This window comes from Sturnira hondurensis, unplaced genomic scaffold, assembly GCF_014824575.4.
Source record: "Sturnira hondurensis isolate 20B ecotype Veracruz unplaced genomic scaffold, ASM1482457v3 Scaffold0015596, whole genome shotgun sequence".
Classification (NCBI taxonomy): Eukaryota; Metazoa; Chordata; class Mammalia; order Chiroptera; family Phyllostomidae; genus Sturnira; species Sturnira hondurensis.
In genome coordinates this window covers 11,433,325-11,450,343 of record NW_028088227.1, presented here as the reverse complement: position 1 = coordinate 11,450,343, position 17,019 = coordinate 11,433,325, and the positions used below count along the sequence as shown (strand labels likewise).

Here is a 17,019-nt window from a genome sequence, read left to right as displayed (position 1 = left end):
TGACCCTTTCTTTTTGAAAATACTTGCTCTTTAAAAATCTGTCCATCTCCTACCCCTCCCCCATCTCTTCTTTCACTTCCTCTCTTCTCCCCTATCATTTCCCTTTCTGCTTTTACAGAATGGCACAACATCTCACAACTTCTTCAACTTAGTGGGAAACTGACCCTGGTAGCTTAAGGGTAAGCTGGGTAAAATTCTATCTTACTTAGAACTAGCCTTAGGTAAAACATGAAATCATGCCAGAGACTCCTTTTTATTCCTCCTTCCCACCCTCCACCTTCTGTTCTTTTTTATAGATTCAGCTTTCTTGCTAGACTGGCACCTCATCAAGGAATGAATGTGTTACACTAAGGTTATTAGCATAGGGTATCTATAATCCACTTCCAAAAATATTTGGTTTTCCTTAACATCCTGTTTTAAAACACATCATTTTTCACTTTAAAAGAATGTATTTCTAGCCCTGGCTGTGTGGCTCAGTGGACTGAGTGCTGGCCTGTGAACCAAAGGGTCTCTGGTTTGATCCCAGTCAAGGCACATGCCTGGGTTGTGGGCCAGGTCCTCAGTAGGGAGTGAGCAAGAGGCAACCACATGTTGTTTTTCTCCCTTTCTTTCTCCCTCCCTTCCTTTCTCTAAAGATAAATAAATAAAACCTTTAAAATAGTTAAAATAAAAGAATGTATTTGCAAAGGAACAGGAAGAAAGAATTTGATGAAGGCAAGAAAGAGGGGAGACAGTGGTATAGATATGGCCACAAAATCCCTACAGCTGTAGGAATGAACTTACAAGGATTTGAGAATTACATTGGACCATTGGGGAAGACCCTTGCCATACTTATAGGAAAACATCCTGCTTCTGAAGCATTGATTAACTGTCTTTGAATTTTAAAACTATTGTTTTATAGTAGTTTGCTACATAAACTATACATTTGGTATAAAAAACAAAAATAATATAATTCAATGTATTTGAGGCTTATGTGTAATCAATCTGGTCTCATTAAAATCTTTATATATGCTATCTACATGCTGCTAATGTATTTGTAGAATAATGTCCTAGAAATGGAATTGGCAAGTTTTTTTGCCCTCTCCTTACAAAGAGTAACCTAATTATACATATTATGCACTTTGCTTTTTTGCCCCCATATAATATATCTTGGAGATCTCAAGAAGCCAACCTGTATGGAACCACCTCATTTTGTAAAGACTGCATGTTCTTCTACTCTATTGATTTTCAACCCGTGTGCAAGAGGCACACTGATGTGCCACAAGAATTTTTAAAATATGAAGTACCTGACTGTACAGTCATTGGCACTGACCTCTTTTCCCTTAGATTGTCAGATACCAGACAATAGTCAACACAACAATGGCCATCAGGTGTGAATGAATCCAAATTATACCAATTTTTTGTTACAGCAGCAAAAAAATGTGTTTTTTTTTGGTGTGACACAGAATTTTAGTACTTAGTTTATGCATTCCATGAGATGAAAAATACTGAAAATTGCTGTTCAGTCTCTGGTCATACTAAACTGTATTTAAACAGTCCTCTGTTGATGAGCACTTAGGTTTTATATCTTGTTCTATTAAAACAGTGTTACAGTGATTGCCCTTTTACATATAACATTTCACATTTGTAACCTATATGACTATAAGTTAATATTTAGGATGTATTTCTTGATTCAAAGGGTATGTGACTTTTTCATTTTGATCATTACTGCAAATTGCCCCCCCCACAAGTTGCAGTCATTTATACTCCTTATCTATTTCCTGATCTTTTTCTCCACACTTCAAAATATTTCCATCAGAGTAGTATTAGGAATAAATGGTATTTTTCTCCATCCCCTCTCCATATCCTGTTATGAAACTTTTTTATTTTAAACTATCTTTTAGGTGAAAAATGGTATCTTAGTGTAGTTAAGTTGCAGTTGTTTCATTGTGAGTTATTTATTTTTTTAGCCATTTGTAGTTCCTTTTCTTTGAATTTCCTGTGTTCTTTGTTCATTTTTCTATCAGGTTATTGGGGTTTTTCCTATTGATTTATAAGAGTCTTTATGTATTAAAAAATTAGCCCTTTGATACATGAATTGCAAATATGTGTTTCCATTTTTTATTTGCTTTTGACTTTGTATGCTTGTTTTTCCCATGTGAAAGTATTTTTGCCATCAAATTATCAATCTTACATTTTATGACTTGGATTTTGAGACATTGTTTGGCCTATTCATTTCATGCATGTTTTGTTCTACTGCATTGGGGTTCTTTTTTAAATACATAGCTCTGATTTTTTGTGGAGTAAAGTATGATTTATAACTCCAACTTTATTTTTTTCTGAGTGGCTATCTAGTTGTCCCAAGATCCTTTGTTGAATAACCTACCCCATTTGACATGCCACCTTTTATATATTAAAGTCCCAAGAATAATTTTTCTTATTATAAAAGAATAATAAACTCTTGAAATGGATACTTTCTTCAAATGCATTTTATTTAAATAGATAGTAAAGGAATGAGAAAGGGTAAATACTGATTTTAGCCTTAAAGTTTTGCTCAGTATATTTTGTTTAAACTGTGTGTAATTAGATCAGAAATTCAGCAGTTAAAAAGGCTAACAGAGTCATCATTTTATATAAATGGCTGCAGCTCTATCAAGATGATATATTGAATAGCAGGAATGGGTTTTTTTCCTTGCATTCATTGTAAGACATTAAAATTAAGACATATCCATAGTCAGTCTAGTTAATTGAGTGCCTCCTTTAATGAAGTATATGGTTGTTAGAACATTACTGTCTTCAGTATAAGTGTGGGATAACCAGATTAAGAAATCACTGACCTCTAATACAAGATTATTTGAATAATATTATATATGTATAATAATACACATATATGTATTATAGATTCATTTGCCAAATATACCTTACTTTGAATCTGAATCCTGAGTTCTCCTGATAAAGATTCTCTTCAATTTTGTCCTGCTTGCTTAACTTTTAAAACTCCATTCTGCTCAAAAGGTTTTCATTCACTTGGACCAAATTTCTTGAATTGCTGCCATATGTCCTTCTTTATCCACCCCCCTGCCTGCTTTTTTTTCTTTAAAAGGAAAGCATCTGGTTTATATCATGACTTTTTTGAAGCAGTATTGAGAGGGCAGAAATGCTATTTGTATGTAATTTTGTGTATAATTTGTATCTAAGCAAGGGTTAATCTTAAAATGCTAAGGATTTTTAAGATACCAGGCTGATGAGCCTCAAAAAAAAATAAGGTTGAATTATTTTGATTTTGTTTCTATAAGCACACTATATTGGGGCAGGGGAATGGAAGTCTTAAGAGTAGATTTTTGGGTTTTGTTAATTACACTACACTGTCACTTAAGGTATAGAATTCTTGATTCCAGGTACAGAATTCTAGATTCACTGTGTCAAAAAGCAGAAAACCGCCCTGGCTGGTGTAGCTCAGTGGATTGAGCGCGGGCCTGCGAACCAGAGGATCACGGTTCGATTCCCAGTCAGGGCACATGCCTGGGTTGCAGGCCGGTTCCTTGCAGGCCAACTACCAGCAGGGGATGCACGAAAGGCAACCATACATTGATGTTTCTCTCCCTCTCTCCTTCCCCTCTAAATATAAATAAATAAAAAAAATCTTTTTAAAAAGCAGAAAACCATTTATTTCTTAATTACTTGAACTTCCCTAAAATATGAGCAAGATTGATGGCATCTTATAAATAAAAAAACTTAATTTAAGGCTCACAACAAAGTTAATTTTTCTAAAATTGTTTTTTTCAACCACAGAGAAAACATGTCCTAGAGTACTTTCTCTTTTGTAGATTTAAGCAACTTTTTTTAATAATGTTTCTGTTATTATTGTAAACTGTTAATTATAGGTGTCTTAAACTGAAAGAAGTATAATTAGTATTACCTCTAGGTAGAGGTCACTGCTTTTTCATTTCCTGACAAGATGCACTGAAAGTGATATTTTGGTTGGTTGTATTTTGGATGTACAAACACATTGGGCTGATTTTGTATCACTGACAATCCACAGGGTTGGCTGCTATGTGCTGAACTTTCTGTTCTAGACATTTTGCCAAGTGCTTTATGCAAAACTCTGGTTTAAGTGAAACAGGTTTCATTGTTTTTAGTCAGAGTCATATTGTAAGCTGTTGTCAGCCATGTGATGCAAACAGAGGAGTTGGTATGTATATATGGCCATGAAAACAGACCACCAAAACAAGCATGTCTCTGTTCAACTGGTTGTTTTTCCCCTTCATTCCCATAGCCTCAGTTCATGTTGTTTACTGCTAGAGGTCTGAGATGGTATAATTTTCTTTTCTAGGAACTTGGAATTAGAATTCCTCGACCACTAGGACACGGACCAAGCAGATTTATCCCAGAAAAGGAGGTACGCTGTTTGTGAAAATAAATAGTGAACTGTGTGTTTTTAAGGAAAAGCTTACATGACCTACATCTTGGCATCTGAGTAACTGTTAGTGAACAACATGTTTTATGCAGAATTGATCACAATAATCAACATGCTTTGGCAGTGAGTCTGTGGGATTAGAAAGCTGTTGTAGTCATGTTGATTTCTAGTATTTCTAACACCCATATTTAATCAAGGAAAGACAAGACTTGTTTTGAGCAATGATAATCCGTCTGATTATATTTAGATGTTATTTAGGTGTGTGCCCATAGCTGAGTTACTTGGTCTTAACCATCTCTACAGGTTGGCATCAGTGCTTGATTGGATCTTTAGTTTTAAGTATGTAAATACTTTTATACTTTGTTTATAGATTGTTTGCTTTAGTCAACTTTGATTCTCTTTAAATAGAGAGTAGGCATGGTTATAAAGAAAGGCTTAGTATCTGTTTGCAAGCTCTGCAAGTTTGATAATCTAAAGTTGCTTATCTGGATTCTGGTCAAATCTGCAAGCAGGCTATCTAGATGCCTTTAAATGTTTAGCCTTTGTTGGTTATTCCCTTCTACATAATATGTGACTGTTTATTCTTCTCTCTGCTCCCAGTTGACTTAAATTTGTAGAATTAAAACCTTTCTATTCTCTGAAGACAAATTTAATCTGCTTCTAGATGACGCAGAATGCAGTGCATGCATATTTTCTTTAATGCTGATTTGCAATGGACATAACCATGGTTTTCCTCTTTTATACAGATTCTTCAAGTTGGGAGTGAAGACGCACAGATGCATGCTTTATTTGCAGATTCTTTTGCTGCTTTGGGTCGTTTGGATAACATTACATTAGTGATGGTTTTTCACCCACAGTATCTGGAAAGTTTCTTAAAAACTCAACACTATCTATTGCAAATGGATGGGCCATTACCCCTACATTACCGGCACTACATTGGAATAATGGTTTGTGAACATTCCGTGAAGAATTTTGCCTGGTTGCTTTATTAATCTTTTAAAGAGATTATTAATTCTTTAAAAACAGGGATAGATACTTATATTGTGACTTCCACGTGTGTTTCTGTTAGGTAGTGTCTGTTTTTCCTTCTTATAAATAAATGTACTGTCAAGTATAACAGAAAAAGAAACATGTATTTATATACTTTTGAGAATAATAATGATGGAATAATAGTAAATAAGAGAATAAAGTAGAACAATATTTCACTAATATAAATAGTTCACATTACATAAGTGGCGCACTTATGTAATGTGAACTATTATGGTACACTATTCAATTTGTAAATATTGCATTATTTTATGGTTGGCACCTTAAGTTTTTTTCTTAATCTGAGGTTCTGAAAGTTGTATATAAATAAAGTTTTTAATGTGCAAATACTTTAATCAAATATTTTGTTCTAAAATTTCTGAGGTGCTTTCTACGGTGTATGGATTTTTAAATTGTTTATATGAAAACTTCATTTCTATAGTTTAGGAAAATTTGAAAACATGTTAATCAGAAACTTAATTAGCTGTTTTGAACATTGTAAAGGAAAAGGGTTTGTAGTTCAAGATTTTATTTGTTTTCGCTTTTTGTTTTTCTCTTAAGGCTGCAGCAAGACATCAGTGCTCCTACTTAGTGAACCTACATGTAAATGATTTCCTTCATGTTGGTGGGGACCCTAAGTGGCTTAATGGCTTAGAGAATGCTCCTCAAAAACTACAAAATTTAGGAGAACTTAACAAATTGTTAGCCCACAGACCTTGGCTTATTACCAAAGAACACATTGAGGTAAGTAGTATATCTGGAGGGCCATTAAATTTTTTAATAGATTATTTTTAGAGCAGTTTTAGGTTTACAGAAAAATTACAGTTCCCATATTCTACCCTCTTAGCCTATCCCTCCCACATACACCCACACCCAAGTTCTCCTATAATTAATAACTAGCATTATTAGTATGGTACATTTTTTATAATTGATGAATCAGTATTATTATGTTACTGTTAACTAAAGTCAATTGTTTACATTAACGTTCATTGAGTTGTATAGTTTTATGGATTTTCACAAACACATGTCATGTATCCACCATAACAGCATCTTACAGAATAGCTTCACTGCTCTAAAAACCCCATTCATTTTTTTCCCTTCCCTTTAAACTCCTCCAACTGATCTTTTTACTGTCTCTATAGTTTTGCCTTTTCCAGAATGACATATACTTGGAATCATACAGTAGATAGCTTTTTCAGACTGGCTTCTTATACTTCTCAGTATGTATTTTAGGTTCCTACATGCCTTTAAATGGCTTCCTGGCTCATTTATTTCTATTGCTGAGAAAATGGTTTAATGTATGCATGTATCACCATTTGTTTATTTATTCACTTATTGAAGGACATCTTGGTTACTTCCAGTTTGGGTCAGTTATAAATAAAGCTGCTACAAACATTTATGTGCAGAGTTTTTGGTAGACCTAAGTTTTAAACTCAGTTGGGTAAATAACTAGGTATGTGATTGCCTGGTTGTATGGTAAGCCTATGTTTAGCTTTGTAGGAAACTGTCCTCCAAAGTGGTTGTACCAGTTTGCATTCCCACCAGCAGTTAATAAGCATTCCTGTTGCTCTGTATCCTTGTCAGCATTTGGCCTTGTCAGTGTTTTGGATTTTAGCCATTCTGATAGCTGTGAAGTAGCCTCTTGTTCTATATCTTTTAAAAATACCATCTTAAACCACTTCCTTCTGGTTCTATTTATAAAAAAAATAATAGAATAAAAGTAGGTTGCATTCTCAAAAAGTATCTATCATGCAAGAGAAATTCTTGAAAATACATCTTCTTGGTCTTACCTGTTTTATAGAACATTTTAGATAATGTTACATAATTTAAACATCAAGAAAAAATAAGATTTGAATATCATTAATACAATATCTATTATATTGTCTAGTAATGAAAAATTGTACAAGATTATAGAATAGATAATGAAGCAGAAGGGACACAGATTATAAGACTTTGAAGAATTGTAGACTTTACCTTGGTCATAATTTTAAAAATTTAATTTGATTTAGGAATATTGAGAGTCAAGTTGTTCAGACCACTGTCTTAAAAATTCTTGAGGAGGCCTGATAATAAAAAAATTTCCACACATAGGCATATTTTATATAGTAGCTTCCCCTTTAAACACAAATTATATTTGGTTTGAAACTTTGAAGAATATAGTTAAATCTATTCATAATCTAACATGAAATATAGTGACTGCTTTTAATTTGCTTTTACTGCAAAATGAATTCAGAAAATTCATTTTGAATTTTTGAATATTTTGAATCAGGATTTCAGAAAATCAGAAATAATGTGTCATTACAAGATTATGTAAGCTCTATTGGTGAATACATGTTCATAAAAATTAGCAAATTCTGGGTTCTGCATGTCTCAAATTGTTATTTTATATAAGGTTTTGTATAATAACTAGTTTTGTTTTCAATTGATTAAATATCTAGATGAACTAGATGAACTATATACTTTCACCAACACCATATCCCAGTATAAAAATACCTCATTTTTTTTTCCATAAGCAACTTTTAAAAGCTGAAGAGCACAGCTGGTCCCTTGCAGAACTGGTACATGCAGTAGTTCTACTCACACACTATCATTCTCTTGCCTCGTTCACATTTGGCTGTGGAATCAGTCCAGAAATTCATTGTGATGGTGGCCACACATTCAGACCTCCTTCTGTTAGTAACTACTGCATCTGTGACATTACGAATGGCAATCACAGTGTGGAAGAGAATCAGGTCAACTCAGCAGGAAATGTTCCGGTAAGTGTCTTATTTGTTACAGGATTGTCATAAGACTAATCACAATAATTGCTCTTATATTATTTTTTAATTTGGTCACTATATCTGTTCATTCAGCAAGTACTTATTGACTTTCTCAGATGTCTGGCACCAGTCTAGTACTAAGGGATATACACAATTATAAGACCTTATAGGATGTTATACTTGAGTAATTTTAGGATCAGGAGCCACCAGAATATGCCCCATCAGAGCCAGCTAGTACTGAATGGCTACTGCAGTGGGAGAAGGGGAGGCTGAGAATAGTGCTCTGTGGTGGCAATAATTTCCTAATGCCAATCACATCCTTCCCTTTTGCACAAAAGAGACTGGCTTTTTAATTGCTTATCTTTAGAAGATTTAATTATCCTTGATCTGGAAGTTTCTCCTTTCAAAATTCTTATTCATGTTTAACTTGATACAAATAAATATAAAAGCAAATGTAATTTTATTAAAATGCTTTCATCTTTATTCCTTTTCTCCCACTTTTGTATTTTCTCAAAACAAGTTGAATGTTACTTCCTGTATACAATGAGTCAAAATTCCCTCTGCATTCTTTTGCAATAATGAGAGTGTAAGGGTTTATTTTGTTTCTAGAGAGAAATCAGAAACAGCATCACAGCCTTCTGCATACTTTTCACAGATTTTTCTCAGTTGTATTATTCCTTTGAAACAGATTTGGACAGGTTGAATTGCCTTTAATATAAATTTGACTTTGGGCAAGTTATCTAGCCTCTGTGCACTTCTGTTCTTTCATGTCTAATTAAAAGTCAAGCACAAGGTTGTTGTGAGGTTTAAATGAAACATCTCTAGGCAGCTTCAACCTGAGTCTTGGCTTCTTGCCTTTCTCCCTAAACATTAGCTTCAGCATCCACTCCAGCTTCTTCAAAAACTACTGGACCCTGGGCTCTTTGCAGTTCCCCAGCCACTGGGTCCAGTCGTCCAGCAGCACAGCCAGTGTCTATGCAGATGCTGGGGGCTCAGGCTCCTGGATCTTGATGTTCCACTCCACCAGCATGCAGGGCAGCTGGGAATCTGGGGGCCTGGCTGCAGGGATGGCTGGGGATCTGGCAGGCATAGTGGACATCCAGAGCGAGAAGGAGACTATGCCATGCCTGCATGACCACTGCCTTCTCACCTGGAGAGGGTGAGAAGCCTAGAGGCTGATAATCAGAGACTGGAGGGCAGAATCCAGGGATACCTGGAGAAGAAGGGACCTCAGGTCAGAGACTGGGGGCATTATTTCAAGATCATCAAGGACCCAAGGGCTCAGTTCTTTGCAAATTCTGTGGACAGTGCCCTCATCATTCTGCAGATTGGTATTGCCCATCTTGCTCACTTCAGAGTCAAGTATGAGACAGAGCTGGCCATGCGCCAGTCTGTGGAGAATGACATCAATGTGCTCTGAAAGGTCACTGATGACACCAATATCACTTGGCTACAGCTGGAGACAGATTGAGGCTCTCAAGGAGCAGCTGCTCTTCATGAAGAACCATGAAGAGGAAGTAAATGGTCTGTAAAACCAGATTGCCAGCTCTGGGTTGACCGTGGAGTTGGATGTCCTCAAATCTTGGGACGTCAAGATCATGGTGGACATCCAGGCCCAGTATGACAAGCTGGTTCGGAAGAACTGAAAGGAGCTGGACAAGTACTGGTCCTGGCAGATTGAGGAACGCTCCAACATGGTCACCTCACAGACCACTGAGATAGGAGCTGCTGAGAGGATACTCACAGAGCTGAGACTTAAGGTCCAGTCCTTGGAGATTGACTGGACTCATGAGAAATCTGAAGGTCAGTTTGGAGAACAGCCTGAGGGAGGTGGAGATGTGCTATGCCATGCGGATGGAACAACTCAATGGGATCCTGCTGCACCTGGAGTCAGAGCTGGCCCAGATCTGGGCAGAGGGGCAGTACCAGGCCCAGGAGAATGAGGCCCTGCTGAACAGCAAAGTCAGTCTGGAGGCTGGAAGAAAGGGAGGCTTTTGATCTTATCGATGCCCTGGACAACAGCCACTCCTTACAAACCATCCAGAAGACCACCTCCCTCAGGGTTGTGGGCTGCAAAATGGTGTCTGAGGTCAATAACACCAAAGTTCGGAGGCATTAGAGGCAGAGGTGGGGCACCCTTTGCAGGGGCAGGAGGCCACTAAAAAGTTCATAGATCATTGAGCATCAAAAGAAGTATCTCTAAAGAGGTAAAAGGCCTATTATAGCAGTTGGTATTTATCAGATGCTAAATAAGAGGTAGTAATTATATTACCATGAGATCAGCACATGAAGGAAAATCATTTCCCAAGGTTGGTCAATGTGCTGTGCTGACAAGGCCTGAGACCATCATTTTCACCCTCTTGAGCTACTGGAGTTCATGTTACAGATCTGCATGTGGCCACTGATCACTTAATGAAGCTTAGAGATTATGAGATGATCTAAGGGAGAGTATATCAGTTGCTAGGATGCTTGGAATCATATTGTTGTCCTTCCACACCTTTGATATAGTGCAAGACTAAAGAAAAAGTATTTGACTGTTTTTAGTGATCCTTCTATTAAATAATAGTGAAAGAATAGAAACATTTTCTGTACTGGATAAGCTCCCTATTTTCAAGTGTTGAGTTGGCTACTTTTAGAAGGTTTATGGCCACACTGATGAGACTTGACAGTAATCTGATATAGCTTATTCTTCAGGTACATGTCTGATATCTGACTCAGTTTTTCAGATACAAATGGTAAAAAAAAAATTTTTGTCATACAATATTAACATTTTAACATTAAAATGAAATGCCTTAACTTTTTTTATACTACTGACAATTTTAACAGATTTTTTCAAGGAGCAAAAGAAATACTTTATTTCCTTTCCCTCTTATTTCTATCAAGAATTATCTCACCTAACACTTAAAATTTGACAATTTATTGTAGAGGAAAATGGATAAACAAAATAGATAAATTAACACAATGAGGGATAATGTGAATTGACAGAGATCTTGAAATTAAAAAAAAGAGGACATTGGGTCAGTCTCTTAAATTTCAGACCCATTTTAATTCTTGTTTGGCTACTGATGCAGTGTCAGGAATAATTATACAGAGGTATGCACACACCAGAAAAATCATCAGTGCATCATAGAAACACTTCCCATCATGAAATTTGGGGAGAAAGTGCTTAGTTGCAGGGAGGGCACTTCGGTATAACTGTTAGGATCATGTGAAAATATAAAATACAAATAACATACACTATTTTCTCCTAATATAAAATTATTCTGACAGTCACTCTGCAACACAGTGATTATCCTGCACACAGTCCTGGCGCAGTAGGTATTTCTTGAATATCTGCTGTGTGTCAGGCACCATGCAAGGCTCTAAATATACACTAACAAACTAAACAGCTCCCCTGCCCTTACAAAGGTTTGGTCTTAGGGAAGCAGACATGAAACCAGTGTCATGCAATAACAATTACAAACACAAACTAGTTGGCTCTCTGAAGAAAAGAGCAGAGTGCTGTTTGAGACTAGTTAGGGTGGCTGGGTTGGGACTCGGGAGGAGCGTGTAACCTGACCTGACACCTGAAGGACTGATGGTGTAAGCCAGGAAGAGGGTGGAAGAGCAGGGAGAAGAACATTCCTAGCAAAAGAAATTTATAAAGGGAAAAACAATAGTTTTGTATTTGAACACTGTGATTTGAAATTTTAAGGTTTCTTACTATATCTATTTTATAAGATATAAATTCCACAGATTTGATCCAGCTTTCATAGTAAGTATGCAGCAGCGTAGAGAAGTATAAATTGTTTGGCTAGTTCAAGACCACTTGGCTGGGCCTCCTGTGTCAGACCTGGCATTACAAATGTGCCACTGCTGAAGTCATACCAGCAAGTGACAGCTGCCAGCCCGATTGTGGATGTCAAGTGTATGTCTCCAGCCCTATAAAGACATGTTTCATTCTTAATTGGTAAATTGGAAAGATAGAACTGATCATTGTAATTTAAAGATGATGATACGTCTATCATCTTTACATCTATGCACATCATCTACAATGTGCACAATGTACACAACTGATGCAAAACCACTTACACTTTGTGTCTTGTTTAAACTGTGCAAGTAGAAGTTAACTTTGAATATTCAGTTCTGTTTTAAATTGACAAGTAATATTATTAAAAAGAAAATAAACTGACAAGTAATATTAAATTCTAATTTTTGAAACAATTAACAGTAATGAGATTTATTTTCTAAGGGAAAAACATTACACTGTGTTCTTAAAATAATTTTTCTCTTATATTTTAAAATCTGCATATCTGTGTATAATAGGCCCAAACCAGTTATTCATGTATATTAAAATTATAATATTTATTTTTTTACATTCTGTTAAAATCCAAATTCTTAAGAGGTAGCCTTCAGTGAAAATTCAGAAGTTTCATCTCTAACACATGTAACATTAACTGTATTTTCTCTTCAGGTAAGCGATTCCTTCTTTGAGGTTGAAGCCCTCATGGAAAAGATGAGGCAATTACAGGAATGTCGAGATGAAGAAGAGGCAAGTCAGGAAGAGATGGCTTCACGTTTTGAAATAGAAAAAAGAGAGAGCATGTTTGTTTTCTCTTCAGGTAAAAACTGTTACATACCAGTAAAATTTCTGTAGCTTACCTTTAAAAAATAGCCCAATTTTTTAATAGAAAATTTAAAAGGTTTTAAACATCAATCTAAATATCTCTTTCCTTTTAGAGAGACAACAGCTGCATAGCTGTTCCTACTTATAGATAAAGCAGGCAACTCAGAAAAGGAAGGTATAGTGAAAATAGCACTAGGCTAGGAGAAAGGACATTTGAAAAAAATCTCATTTGTGTACAGGCAAACCTCAGAGACATTGCGGGTTCAGTTCCAGACCACTGCAACAAAGCAAGCCTCACAGTAACATGTGCCACAGTACTTTTGCAGGTGGAGGGTCTTGGTCACAATTTGTGGGGCTGTTGGGGGGGAAGCAACACCTGTGAAGTACAATACAATGAGGTATGTCTAAATGGAGGTTGGATGTTAGCTTGTTTTTCCTTGAGGAAAAGTTTTTGTTTCTATTTATTTGAAACTATAATCTCATCAACTCTTAAATATAAAGATAGTTCAGAAAGGCTTAGAACAGTGCAGGAAACAGTGTAAAATGATGACACACACACACACACACCTCTTTCCTTTATTCACCACTCTAAAACCTTTGAACTCTTAGAAATAGTATATACTATAGGACATTAACATTAAAAAAAAAACCAATCCAAGTGCTAAAGTTTAGAGCATAGCTGAGTTGTTATCATAAAGATTACCCAGAAGGGTGTTCATACTTGGAGAACATACTTAATTAGGGCCTCATATCTGTAAATTGGAGTGGAGACAGAATGGGTCTTAATGAGAAGCATAAAAACTTTAAACATGAGTATTTTTAACAGAGAATCTATTTTTATTATACTCAATTTACAGGTAAGTAAGCTATTCTCTTTGTAGTTTTAAGACTATCTTAGTTGATATTGCCTACCAGGGGTCAAAGAAAGGATTATTCTATTTTTACTTGTCAGGTAAAATGAATTTTAACTAGCATCCTATTTTGGGAAAGTTTTCAGTGGCTTTTTAAATTATTTCAGATGATGAGGAAGTGACACCAGCAAGAGATGTAGCTCGTCACTTTGAGGATACAAGTTACGGCTATAAGGATTTCTCTAGACACGGGATGCACGTCCCAACATTTCGAGTCCAGGTAAAATCACAATGAGTTGTATGCACACGACTGGTTAGAAATAACTCAGTTTGACTTAACAAGAGCCACTTGGATTTGAGAACTATAAATGTTGCAGAAAGAAGTAACTTTCCTATATACAGGCAGTTCCCTTAGGTCTGTTTATTGTATTGTTAAAGGTGTATTTATTATATTGTTAAAGTTCATAAATCAGTAGCTCAGAATTCAGAACACATTCACCCATAAAACAAAATTATGGTGGTGATTGGGTTCCCAGATGATGCATTAAAAACTCAAAGTTCTAATATTACTACTAAACAATAAATAATAGTGGAATTTGAACGTAGCTAGCATGTATAGCATTGGTTTTTCTACCCCTCTCCTACTGAGCACCAGTGTTAATGTGAGGTGATTTATGCCCTGATACACACCAGGCCTGAGGGACGAGAGAAATGTCCTCAGCATATCAAGCAGTGTGTGGGGGTGGAGGGAAAGGGATAAGAAAAATCAGAGGTGAAACGTGCGTTTAAATACAGATATCACAGTGAGATAAAGCATGACACTTACAGCGTTCCAATTCCCTTTAAAATACAAACTGAATGCTATGTGAAGTGATGAGAATTTTTGAGCGTTTCAAATTTAAACCTTAGGATTCACATAAATATTATTTCAAAATTTCTTAACACCTGTCTCTTGGAGTGAATAAAGTTAGTGATGTAGGGATAGAATTATTGTTGGTGGGTCCAGTTTCCTTAGCTTCCAAGGAAACTGGACCCACCAACAATAATTACCTTTTAAATTACCCACCAATAAATTATTACCTTTTAAATACATAGTAAATGTCCCCAGGACATTCCTATATACGTTGAGTCCGGGACACTTAAGGACCTGGTGCTCCCCCAGGATGCCAGGCTCCTTCTCTGTCTTTGCTTTGCAGATGATGCTGTGCTAAGGCTTTGCAAGCCTTAGCTTGCAAAGTGACAGTAGGTGTATCCTTTAATATAGGGGTGTCAAACTCACTTTTATTGGGGTCCACACCAGCCTCTCAGTTGCCTTCAAAAGGCTGAATGTAATTCATCTCCTTAACAGTTAGGGAGTAGTTACATTTATACAGTCCTAAAATTATTTTGACCCTTTGAAGACAATCACGAGGCTGGTGTGGCCCCTGGTGAAGATGAGTTTGACACCCCTGCTTTAGTAACAGAATTAAAGTTGATTACCAGTTAATCATCAGTTAATTAGCAAATGGATTTATCTGTTGTGTTCTAGTTTTGTAAGACTGCTTTCAATCCATCATTAGAAATACACTGTAGCTTAAAGGTATTTTTAAAACAATCTGTTGTATAACTATTTAATTTAGATAGGTAAATATTTAAATCAGATGAGTTGATATTCTAAACTTTTCCAGTTATTGTAAAGGGCCTGTGTTAAATAATAACTATTTTACCAGAAGTATGAAAATATTTGAGAACTGTAAGATTTTATTTCTTTGCTCAAGGAACTAAGATTATTTAAGGAAACAAAAATAGATACAAAGGTTATAGAATATTTCTACTTGATAGTGAAATTGTCATGAAATATAAATTAGAGGTGAAGAAATCATGAGGGCTGGAAATTGTATGAAGGAAGATTAGGAATTGAGATAGTTGAATAATCCAAAAGTATGGGTATCGTAAACAGAGGGCAATAATTGAGTTTAGGTTAAAGGTTATAGGGAAGGAGGAAGTCATAAACTGGCTGGGCTGCTGAGAGCTTTAAGCAGTGTTCCTACTTCCAACTGGTGGGAAATTAGTTTAAATTGCTCAGGTTTGTAGCTTTTGACCAGAGTAATCACTTAAATTGGTGTTTTAGGAAAGGTAATATGGAAGCAACATAGAAATGGGGGCTTATAAAGTTTCATTTGAAGTAGAAAGGAAGCAGGGAGATTTAGTGTGGGAGAAATAAACGAGGAGACTTGGTTAATAGAGCTGACAGTAGAAGAGAGAGGAGGAGGAAAAGGAACTAGTGATGGATGTGTTGAAACAAAACTTGAGAACTATTTAAACGGTGCAGTAATGGAAAAGGAGAGTGGGCTCTGAGATGGTCACGTCTGGATGCTGAGTGAGGAGACAGAGAGAGAAAGCTGAAAACGGTGGTCTGTGTATAAGGGGAAGAGAATCCATTGGTTATTAAACTTGCTGAGTTATAAAGGAATTTTTTGTATGTTATAATATAGAACTGAAAATATCAGACTGGAAGCTAGGAATGTACCAGAACGGCAATGGATTTCAACTGACAGTCATCTCCCCACACTGCAGAGTGGCAGGCAAAGAACTATACTTGGCCACATTTTTATTATTCACACTTATTCTCTTCTCTGTATTTAGGACTATTGCTGGGAAGACCATGGTTATTCTTTGGTAAATCGCCTTTATCCAGATGTGGGACAGTTGATTGATGAAAAATTTCACATTGCTTACAATCTCACTTATAATACAATGGCAATGCACAAAGATGTTGATACCTCAATGCTCAGACGGGCTATTTGGAACTATATTCACTGCATGTTTGGAATAAGGTTAGTCTGTTTTCTTATGTTTATAAAGAAGTATTTTCAGTTGGACTAAATTATTCATGTACTTGGAAACATATGCTCACAGACACAGAAACTCAAAACAATCACCTCTCCAGTAGCTTTAAAAAATTTTTTTTTGATTACTCTTAATCTTTATTGTGAAATCTAATGAACAAACAGACTAAGTTAACAGGAAAGTGGGAACAGACTCATAGATGGAGAGCAGGATGACAGCCAGTGGTGGGGTGCCGTTTAGGGGGTAGAGAGATTGAGCAAAAAAGAAAAAGGACTTATGGTCATAAGGACTTATGGACAACAGTGTGGTTATTGCTGAGGGTAGGGAGGTATAAGGGGACTAAAAGGTAATGTGAAAAAAAAACCCAGTAGCTTAATTTATGCTTATGCTTCAGAGAACCAATTTATTGCAGCTTGATCTGTTTCCTAGCTAGGAAGGGAGGAGAGAGTGAGGGACATTGACAAGATGCTTCTAGAGAAAAGAGGGAGGGCGAGCAAGCTGGTCCTAAATCATAAAGGGAAAGAGATAAAGGTTGTATTGAACAGCTTTGGC

General features: G+C 36.1%; 1 protein-coding gene and 1 pseudogene across 2 annotated transcripts in view; both read left to right on the top strand.

The window, feature by feature from the left end:
- Positions 1-17,019, top strand: part of SESN1 (sestrin 1) — a 109,827-nt gene that overhangs the window by 89,843 nt on the left and 2,965 nt on the right. For both annotated transcript variants that reach the window (XM_037065007.1, XM_037065008.1), the window contains exons 2-8: positions 4,313-4,378; positions 5,143-5,343; positions 5,984-6,166; positions 7,936-8,178; positions 12,635-12,782; positions 13,806-13,918; positions 16,264-16,454. In XM_037065007.1, the coding sequence (XP_036920902.1) occupies positions 4,313-4,378; positions 5,143-5,343; positions 5,984-6,166; positions 7,936-8,178; positions 12,635-12,782; positions 13,806-13,918; positions 16,264-16,454 (1,145 nt within the window). The remainder of the gene's footprint in view (positions 1-4,312; positions 4,379-5,142; positions 5,344-5,983; positions 6,167-7,935; positions 8,179-12,634; positions 12,783-13,805; positions 13,919-16,263; positions 16,455-17,019) is intronic.
- On the top strand, positions 8,395-10,969 carry LOC119000329 (keratin, type I cytoskeletal 18-like; annotated as a pseudogene).